The sequence below is a fragment of the Ananas comosus genome, linkage group 1 (assembly GCF_001540865.1).
Source record: "Ananas comosus cultivar F153 linkage group 1, ASM154086v1, whole genome shotgun sequence".
NCBI lineage: Eukaryota > Viridiplantae > Streptophyta > Magnoliopsida > Poales > Bromeliaceae > Ananas > Ananas comosus.
In genome coordinates, this window is record NC_033621.1 from 15271526 (window position 1) to 15282653 (window position 11128).

Consider the following 11128-nt stretch of genomic DNA (forward strand, 5'->3'; position numbering starts at 1 on the left):
TTATAGAAATCTTGTTTTGGAATTTGGAGGGTTACTTTCAAATATTACTATTGTCCTCCTTGTTTAACATATATCTAACTGTTCTAACTCTTAACTATGATGTTTTAATACGTTAGGTAAAAACTTTATGCTTAATTTCTTATTAAGATTCATCAAAAATGGTATACTTTAGGTAATAAAAAAAAGTATATTTCCTATATTTCTTATGCTTAGATCATTTTCTTCTTTTGCCCCTCCGTTGGTGTTCCATTCTACATACTTTATGTGTACTCTATTAATTTCTAACCACAAGCTTCCAACCGTTTCCCCTCCACGTTTACCTTTGTACAAAATGTTGTTATAACTCACTATAGAGGAAAGGGATATGTTGCAAGAGATTGTGTTGATTATATTACTATACAACAGAGAAAAAAAAAAACTTTACTAACTATTTATAAGTAAATAACATATACGCCAACCATTACGTACTTCAGCATGTAGCCTAGAACTACAACAAAGATCCCAACGAGCTCTCAGCACTAGTTTGCTTAGCCTGGTTTGAACTTTCGATTGATCTAAGAGCATGTTTGGTTCATGAGTGGAATTGAAATGGAAAATGGAATTGGATTGCATTGGAACGAGAAATGGAATGATGAATTATCCAAAAATGTTTGGTTCATTATTGGAATGGAAATCGGAATGGACATTTAAAATTTTGAGAGAGGGTTTGGTTAAGAGAGAGGAGAGTGATGAAGGGAGAGGAAGGGGAAATGTTTGTAAGAGAGGGTTTTGAGTGGTTTACTTGGGAATGGGCCAACCTAGGATTCAAAATCGGATTGAGCAATAAATGCATTGGGTCATTCCTCTTCTAGAGTGTAATGGGAACCGGAATACAAACAACAACTATTGGAATCAATAAATCTCATTCCGATTCTATAGCCTAAAACAAGTGAACCAAACAAGCCCTAAATGGCACCAAAAATAAATAAATTACTTAAGACTCTGAGAACAAAATGGTAACTAGAACAAAGCAGAAGTATCTGCTATTATCTTGAATTCTTGTTAATGATTATTTAGTTGAATATAATTAACAGGTCCTCAGTCAATTTTGCTTAGGTCATTTTCTTCTTGCATTTAACACATTCTCTACTCTATTGCTTTCTAAGCCTACCCTCCAACTCTTTCATCTTTAACTCATCTTTCCGACAAACAATTGTTACAATTCATTATTTAGATAGAAAAGAAAAAAAGGAAATAAGATAAGATATATTAAAAGAAATTGCCTTGATTCAGTTACAATTGACAAGTTGAATAAACAAAGCATATCTCACTAATTATTCACAAACAAAAACTACCGGCTGTTCCAACCCAAAAATACAATAGTCATCTATCGTAATTTGTCTCACAAGAGGGCCAAGACACATGTCTATCAAAATATAACCAAAAAGCTCAAGAATTTGAACAACAAACAGAGAAAGAGAGAAAGAGGAAACAATACCGTTTAAATTCAATCCATAAAACCCATTTTACTCCAAATGGCGTCGCGGACCTGGCGCTGATCCCTCCCCTTCAGCGTCCTTCCGGCCCCTTCGAGCATCGAGGAGGCCCGTAACGGCGACTCCTTTGTGCGCGCCCTCGCCACAATCTCGTGAGGCGGGAGCATCTCGTCCTCGCCATCGTCTTCCCCCTCGAGCTCCTCCGGCCCACTCGCCGGCCTCCGGTTCACCAAGGGAACGTTCACCGGTGCCGACTGGTGGTGGATCCGGGCCCCGGGGACAGAGAGGTTGAACTCGGGCCTCGGCCGAGGAATCGAGGGGATCATCCGGGAGGCGGAGGAGGAGGCGGAGGAGGTGGGGGAGGTGGAGGCGGAGGAAGAGGATGAGGACGAAAGATGCGGCCTCGGGCGTAGCAAGGAGGCTCCGGCGGCGGCGGCGCCATGCTTGGGGGAGAAGCGTGTGAAGTCCTCGGGGAGGGCGGCGAGAATGCCAAGGCGGTAAGCATGTGGCGGCGGTGCGTGGGCCAGGTGCGACTCGGGGGCGACCTGGCGGCTTGGCGGTGACTTGTCGGCCAAACCAGGTGCTACCTGGCGAAAGCGGGGGTATTTAGGGGGCCGAGGCTTGCGAAGTAGCCGCAGGGGAGGAGGAGGAGGAGGAGGAGACTGCGGCTGCGGCTGCGGCGGCTCCTCCCGAAGCTCGAGGTGCTTCTGCTCGAGAAGCGGAGGCGGGGGCGTGGGGGGCTCGGGTGAGGGGCGGGGGGAGTAAGGCGCGAGCAGAAAGAGGCATTGGGATTGGGATTGGGATCGGGGGAGAGGGGGAGGGCGGCGGGGCGGAAGGCGGCGGGGTGCCTNCCGATGAAGCGTTCGGAACCGGGGGATTTATGGTGGCGAAAGCGGTCCATCGTGGACCAAACCGGCTGTTCAGTGGCGGTTCGGCGGTCCAGCGGGGGCTCAGCGTGGACCGGGTGCGTGGCGGCGGTGTACGAATGGCGGAGGAGCGAAAGAGTGGGGTTGGGGCCTGCGGGTGGGGGGGCGTGCGAACTGGGGAGGGGAAGAGGATGCTGAGAGAGTGGTACGGCTTTAATGACGGTAAGTAGGGGGATTGACATTGAGATTGAGATTGAGATGTTTAGTTTTAAGATTCGCGCAAGGATGCGAGTTTGGGATGGGGGCGGATATTAAGAAAACAAAAAAAAAAATAATTTTTAATATATTTCTGTCACTTTGAAGGAATAGGTATAAATTATAAGAAATTGACGGAATAGTGATGAAGTCTGATAGACAAGAGCTAAATTGAACAGCTTGAAATGTTAAAGGGATAAAATAAAAGTTTTTAAAAATTAGGAAGGAAAGTTTAAAAATATATAAAATTTACCTGAGCTGTCGACAAATTTAATTTAATTTTTGAAATTTTAATTTGACTATCTAATTTTCTAATTTATTTGATTTGGATCATTTAATAACTATTAAGTTTTGTAGTTAATTTCACACAGGCCCCTACAAATATAGTGAATTGCAAATATATCCCTACAAAGTTCAACTTTCATATGTTGTCCCTACAAAAGTCCTAATGTTTTTAAATACATCCCTCTGGTTTGTTACCGTTAAAACACTGCTTATTTTATAAGTGAAATGACCTTTTTACCATCACAAATATGTCCCTCCAAAAGTCCCAACTGTTAATTGAAGATAGGTAAAAAGATCAATTCGATCACCTCATAAACAACAAAAGTTAAGTATTTTACCTATGGTTAACTAATTTTTTCTAACGGATACTAACGGTAAGAATATATTTAAAAATATTATGACTTTTGCAGGGATGACATATCTTTTTAGAAATATATTTGTAAGTCACTATATTTGTAAGGACCTGTGTGAAATTAATCCTAATTTTTAAATTTGAATACATTATTATTTTTACGAACCTGATTAATATATATATACCTCTATATTAAAGCTCAATACTGTAACCAATGTGGCATGTATGCCTTATTTTGGGAAAGTGGATACCTTCATTCTTAAGTTTGGAATTTACTTGCTATATAATTTTTCTCCTTTCTTAAATAATTTTCTTTCTTTTTTAAACCGGCTTCTCTTCTTCCATAACTAAAAATGAGACAGGAGATGGTGTTGTTCTCACCTTTTCCTCTCCCTTCCCTGCAAATAGTCGTTTTCTCTACCCTGCTCGTCGTTTTCTAAAGTTAAAAAAAGGTGAATTGTTTGAGTAAGAGATCAATAGAGGGCATCATCCATCTTCTCCCCACCTTCCCAAATCCTCTTCTTTCTCTCTACCTCTACTCCCCTCTCCTTTAACCAATGTGTGCCCTTTTCCCCTTTGCACCGCCACATCCTTTTCCGCCACTGCCTCCGCCTCCGCCACCATTGAAGGGGTTGTGGTCACCTTTGCTCCCTTTCCATCCCCTCCGCCTTCACTATAAACTCTTTTTCCTTGAACCCTCTCGAACCCTCTTGAACCTTCTACTAATCTCTTTCTTTGTGGAGTTTTTGCATAACTTGTACAAACACGCTCCATGGCGGTGTGGTCGCAGCAGTGGCAGAGGCAGTGGCACTTGCCTGTACAAAGGCCATTGCTGATGATCAAGAGTTCTTCCTCGGTGAGTCCTCTACCTTCTTCTCTGTCCCTTGCGTCGATGTGAGCACCCTCAAGCCTAAATCTCCCTCTTTGATCCAATCATTAGATATATAAGCTTTTATGTTCTCCTATATTTCACATGAAATGTGTTGTTGTTATCTTCAAATTGGGATGCCTTTTAGTCGTCAATTAATTATTCATAAATTTTTGGAAGAGCCGGTGGCCAAAGATCGGATATTGTTTATTAAGATAAAAATGTGCAATCTTTATTTTGTTTCTATCCATGACAAAATTAAATTCCTATTTTGTTACCAATCAGCTTGCTAGAAGTCAATTCATCTTGGACAATTTTGGATTAACAAATAATAGCAAACCTTTGATACAATAGCGAAACATCACATTTATTTCAACAGGAACCTTGCTTTACCAAAAAAATGGATAAATGATTTATATAAGAGACTGAGCTTCATTTTGATGGCTTTTTTTTATCATAGTTACTTTCATTGTTCCTCTGGTTTATATGGTCTGTAATATTTCACTGAACTGAAAAAGATAATAGCCACACCATCTGAATCTTAAATTGTTAATATAATTATATTTAATTATTAAATATATGTTTACTTCTGCTAAATCGGTCCGCTGCAACGCACGGGTTTCTTCACTAGTTTAATAAAATTTATGCAACTATAATTCTATTAAAGTAATAGAACTAAACTTTATACCAAAATAAACATTAAGGCCCTGTTTGGATGTATGAATATTCTATTCGGTATATTTTCATAATTTACTTGAGAAGTTTGTATATTTGGTATATAAGAAGTGTGATCAAAGTTTAGAATTAAATAGTATATTCGGCCTTCATGCCATTTTTGGGACAAAATAAATTACCTTATAGATGAAATATAATATCATGCCAAATCATAAATATCGAGTTCTTTCAAAGAGCAAAATTCAAACTTTTTTTTTTTACAATCACACTAGAAAATTCTTGTACTGAATTAGTTATTCTTGAATAACTTATTTCGATTCTCAAACATGGCCTAAATGACTATATTACATAAAATAAAAGATTTGGTATCAAAATCAAACTTTTAAAAGGGTGGGTAATTGAATTAAAATGAACCAAAGTTCAAATATGTTCTATCTATTTCTTTCTTTTCTTGGGGAAAAAATACAAACAGAATGTTGGTATATATATTCAAAAAATAGAGGTTAGCTATAAAATAATATAAAAAGTGTCGACGAGTCGATCAAGCCGAAACATGGAAATCTCGTTCTCTTTAAGAAGATTCAAGCCCTCTGCAGTTGGCAAAGCCTTTGAACCGATGTAGCAAAATACTGACTTGTCCCCTCCAGGATACAACAGCTCGACCCTCATCGTGTGGCTTTACCAACTCTGCATAAGTAGATGAGCTCAAAGCTCCATCAAAAGAATACCTTTCTTTGGTCTTCTCTCTCTCAAGTAGAAGATAGATATTGTAGTTTTCGTTGTTGTATGCAAATGAATTGAAATCCACTCTATATATAGGCCTCACAAGCTATAGGTTACGAGAGTATTAAATAGCTAAGAGGTTTCATACTTTAAATCATATTTTGGTTGTGATTCCATGTATGCATAATTAAGTTATCGGTATTAATTCACAATGATGCAAGTGTAACATGCACTGCATTATGAATGTGAATGTCACGCCTCGGGGTCCCTTTGTAAAACCCAATTCGAAATCGGGCTATTTTAATAAATCAGAGTAACTGAAAAACTGTTGCTTTTTTTAAAAAAAAAAACCTAGACCCTCCCAGGGTGCAACAAACCAGCCACAAATACAAGAGATTTTCGAATCAAAAAGACAGTCTCCCTTATATTTGCACGGCATGGCACATGTACAAATGCCAGCCATGATCTCCACTCACACAAACAACAATCACGAGTCACACAGATTATCATTTTATATCATGTAGCTAGCCGTCCTTGGTTACAACCATTCCACGTTAATTTCAGATTCATTCCTGCTAGTTGAAAGCGCCTCCCACACGAAGGTTTCACTTCGAAATTCTAGTTTTTCGAAAATCCATGAGAAGCCGAAGAACCACTTTGAAAACTGTTTCCCACATAAAAACCTTTATTTTAAAAATACTATCACGAGGGTTAGAAAACCACATTCTGAAATCCGAATTCAAAACCATAAGTTTTCAAAAACCACGAGTATTCCAAAACCATGAGTATCCAAAACTCATACATACATCATCCAAAACCGCAAGGGTAAACCACCTACTAAACCACAAGTAGATATCTAATAACTAGTGAAGGGTAAGATCTATACTATCCACTAATATCTATCTAATACTATGTATGAATTAATCAAAAAGGTATACTGTATGTCGAGAAACCCTATCTCGGCCCTTTAACTCCGGCCTCACGCACCATCCCGACCAATCCCACCTATGTCACCTGTGGAAGAAAATGGGAGTGAGAAACCAACAAGGGTCTCCTAGTGGGTAACCAGGTATAGGTACATAAAGGTCTACGGTAGTAATATAACAATGAAGAGAGATGAACTGTAAGTAAGCATGCAACAACCGCTACTGTAGCTATATGCGTCAACCGGGCGAAAAGTCCAAATGTACCTATATCGTCGTGTCGGTCTAAGGACATCAGGCAAAAGCCACTCTCCACTCGCTCACCTGGCATATAACCCTAGCATAAGCTCCTGGGCTCACGCGTTGGAAACCAACTACTTTTCTAAAAAAGAACATCCTCTTGTAGGGGATCAGACCGCTGGTGTTCGTGAAATGCTCTCGAGTTGTGGCGATCAATGCGAATATGATCAATAGCCAACTGTCGGCGAATAACCGACAATCATCGCCCCTTGGGACGCACCGACCAATAGGTCATCGAACTATAAGAGAACAGAGTACCAACCACTCAGGACAACAGGATATAGCGACTCAACATCCTCTCAAGTGTATGCAAGTACCGACCACTTAGGTCAATTAGGATGAAACAACTCGACATCCTCTCAAATGTATGCAAGTACCGACCACTCAGGTCAACTAGTAGGTGTATATCAATGTCACTACCTCTTTACTCTAAGTTATGAATGCAAGAGAGAATGCACTAAGCAGAGCAAGGTCGAAGTCATGTGGTGAAGAGCTCAAGTACTGAATATGTATATATAAAAGAAGTAAAAGTAGGGATGAAGGGAATATCACCGAGCGTGCAGCACTGAACCGACTCCGGATCGAAATACTTACCTATGTCACAGTTGTACTGTAACACACTGGACCTTTGCAAATTGCGAGGTTCGAATGACTGGCTGTGTTCTGAGCTTTTCCAAATTTTCTGGTGGGTCGTTGACTGTGTTCCGACCTATGGCACGTGTTCCGAGAATTGTGGTTTAAAGCCTTGCACCAAAACCCGAAAAAACGGAATTTGGCTGACTCTCGGATTGCGTTCTGCAGGGCTTGTACCAGTACAAGGCTGATGGTTGTACCGGTACAAGGTTGATGGTTGTACCGGTACAGCCACTGGCTTGTACCGGTACAGGGCCGCAGAACCCCGCAACCCGAGCCTCGGGTTTGGCTTTTCGTGGGTCTTGTACCGNATGATCTGTTGGTTAGCCTTGGGCGGACGGGGTAGGTCCTGTCCGTTCGGCGTCTGTTCGACGCGCCCGGGCCGGACCAAACTGGTAGCGGTCTCGCGGCGTGATAGACTTAGCACCAAAATCCCAAAACCGGAATTTTTGGACAGCTCTCGGGTAGCCAGCAGCAGAGCTTGTACCGGAACAAGACTGGTCTTGTACCGGTACAAGGTTGATGGTTGTACCGGTACAGCCACTGGCTTGTACCGGTAAAGGGCCACAGAACCCCGCAACCCGAGCCTCGGGTTTGGCTTTTCGTGGGTCTTGTACCGGTACAAGGACCCGTGTACCAGTACAAGGCGGCAGATTTCATGCAGTTTGAACTGCAGGGGGTTTTTCGCAATTGTGGGCTTCTTATAACAGCACCCACGCCCCTTAGGGCTTTTTTTGTGCTGGAACCAGAGGAGGAGAAGGTGAGAGGTGCTCCACCTTGCTCCACTTGGATTTGATCTCCGTTTTAGATCGATTTTTGGTGGATTAATCCCTTTCCTTTTCTCTTTTATGCTTTTCCACCATTGATGGAGCTAGAAGCTTGGATTTGAGGCTTGGTGGAGGAGAGATCTTTGGACTTTGAAGGTTTAGAGCTTGGATTGGAGCATTTTAGAGATAAATGACTTGTTCTTTCCTCTAAATTCCCAGCTTTGATGATATTTTTGGAATTAAACCCTAGAATGAGGTTTTAGGGCTTATTTTTGGGCATTTTGAATCTAGGGCTTTTGAGGCTAGATTGTTGGGATTAGAATCTTCCTTTGGCTTGGATTGGAAGGATTCTAACTCCCTTTTGAAGCTTTAGAGGAGATTTTTGCACCAGAGGTGAGTTTTCCTTACCTATGCTTGATTAGCTTAATGATTGAGCTAAGTATTGTTCGTTTGGTTCATATGACAATTGTTTTTATACCTCTAGGGTACTAGGAGGCTAGAGGACGCCTTCATTGGAGCAAACGAAGAGTTTCGTTGTCATCGGTGGGTTTGGCTTCATGAAAACGGGGCGAAATGGCCCCTAAGCTTTCTAAACCTTCCGTTTACTATTTTTAAATGCAAATCTATGCTAAATAAAATTTATGCGAATTTTAGAACCCCTAAAATGCATGTGTTATGCGAAGGGTTCTAGCTCTCTTTTGGACCTAGGAGAGATTTCTTCTCTTGAGGTGACGTTGTTGCCCATTATTGCTATATGCTTAATGTTTGAGCTATTTCGCTCTTCGTTTCGTTTGGGTAACCCCGTTTTTGCTGCTCTTAGGGTACTTAGAGCTCGCCGAAACCTATCGTGGCCGGATCGGAGTTTCGATTTTGGTGTGACTAGCCTTATAATATGAGATTTCCTTCATTGATATGGTGAATTTAATGTTCGGTAAATTGGCGAAAATCATGATAATCATGTCAAATGCCTTTATATGATTTTTGGAATGCTTAAAATACCCATGTCACATGTAAGTGAAAATTTTGGACCGTCTATGCTAGTAAGAAACAGTACATATAGAAGCTTTTGCCGGATTTTATCTTAGCATTCTTATGTGGGCCATGTTGCTCTATTGTGTAAATATGAGTTTTGATCTCAATGCATTTAACTAAGTTTATTGAGACAGAAAGTACAACATTGGCATATTGGGTCACCCGCAACGTTGAATCGTATGTGATTTAGAGCTAATGTCATTCAGAGCGCATTGAGCCTCGGGGTAGTGTGAGAACCTAGGATGGGCCATGAGAGGATTTGAAATACATGTCGAACATTAAATTGCCTAGTGTCATCAAAGGACTAGGGTAGCCAAATGTTGAAACTTCAATTTTGACTTAAAACTAGATCTTCGTGATGTAGTGACGTACATGTTAAGAGACATGAGGATTTGGATATGTTTGAGACTGGACTAGCTTGCTTGCCATTTGTGTAATTCGCACATGCTTTGGAGGGTCGCTTCCTACAAGCCGGCCCACTCCGGAGTTAGCTACGCGGGACTATTTGATCGCTCTGATGCGGATATTGAGGAAGCCTACAGGGGTCGAGTTGAGGACAGACACATTCCAAGAGTAGAATGTCGTGCTACACAGGACTTAGGCGGCACAAGCTGGGCCACCTTGCGTGCCCATCCCCCGGGTGGTCCTTAGATTGGAAAATGCAGAAATCGACACGCTGTTGATATGGACTCTCACTATTAGATGGCTTAGTAGCTGGATTTACTTTGACCATGCTATGATATAAGCATTGGTGCATATAGCATACTTGCGGTTTCATTGTTGATCGTACGTATACTCGGCTTGGCTTGTTTAGAGCGCTTACTCTTTATGCATTGAATATTGCATTGTGAGGGTTACCTTGTTGTATCAAGTCAAAGACTACAGTAGCATTGGACATATTACCTTTATGCAGCGTAGATGTACAATCACATGACATCATGTTTACTTGAGATATAGCCGTTTCAGCTCTTAATTATGTTTTCGTAATTGTTCGTGCCTATTACTCTTATTATTGCTTATTGTACTTACCCTTTTACTTGTTGGGCCTAGTGGTAGCATGGCGAAGGTCAGTAGTAATTGCCCCTGGGAACTGATAATTATAGTTCTCAACGCCTTTTTTCTCGATGTTTTTTCAAGCTTCCACGCCGGGTGAGGCCAGGGACCGAGCGGAAAGGGCATTGATTCAGCTAGCTCGTTCAGCGGCAGGGACGAGTTTTTTAGGTTGTTCACTTCGATGATTTTTCCTTTTGTGAGAGGTTGGAGTTGTTACCCGTATATGTATTAGCGGACCACCATCATTTGTACGTATTATGGGTTAACTTTGTTTGACTAGCTTTTTTTCTTTCTTGGTGTAGATTTAGAACTTTAGCTCTGATATCATTAGCTGGCCTCATTATTCATTCTTCTATTTGTTTTATTATCTTGCTTTTACTTCCGCTTATTATTGTAGACGCCTTATATGTTGTAGACATATGCGGGAGTTGGGCCGCTCCGGGAGGGCTCCGCCGGTCCCGGGGGTACACGTGAGGGCCAAGCTGGCCCTCAACTCACGGATCTCGCCAGTAATCCGAAAGCGTATGCGGACGGTCTACCTCCTCAAAGCTTCGCCACATTGTCCGGCCCGGCCAGATTGGGGACGCCGAAGTAATCGGCATGCATCACTACAAAACATAAAGCCAGAAGTTAGTAAAACCCCGCTATCGATCCACCGCTCAAAGACAATACCCAAATCATGCCGGAAGTAAGGAGTTGTTCCTTCACACTATCCCGATGATTACGTTGTCGGCCGGCCAATGTAACCCTCCGCGATGTTAGAAGTTTATAACACTTCAATTAACTTCACTTTCTGGAGTTACCATGATACCCCAATCAAGAATAACTTTCGCTTACAAGTCGAATAGACTCGTCTCTCTAGAGCCTTATTTCTTATAGTGCCAACCGGCCTAAGTTTGGCTGGTCTCTAAGACTCAACCC

At 41.6% G+C, this 11128-nt stretch overlaps 1 protein-coding gene across 1 annotated transcript; it reads right to left on the reverse strand.

The window, feature by feature from the left end:
* Positions 1226-2376, reverse strand: LOC109717811 (segmentation protein Runt-like). Its single transcript, XM_020243773.1, has 2 exons — positions 2139-2376; positions 1226-2058 (listed from the first exon to the last, which is right to left on the reverse strand). The coding sequence occupies exons 1-2, from the start codon at positions 2374-2376 to the stop codon at positions 1487-1489; spliced, it is 810 nt and encodes a 269-aa protein (XP_020099362.1). The 3' UTR covers positions 1226-1486.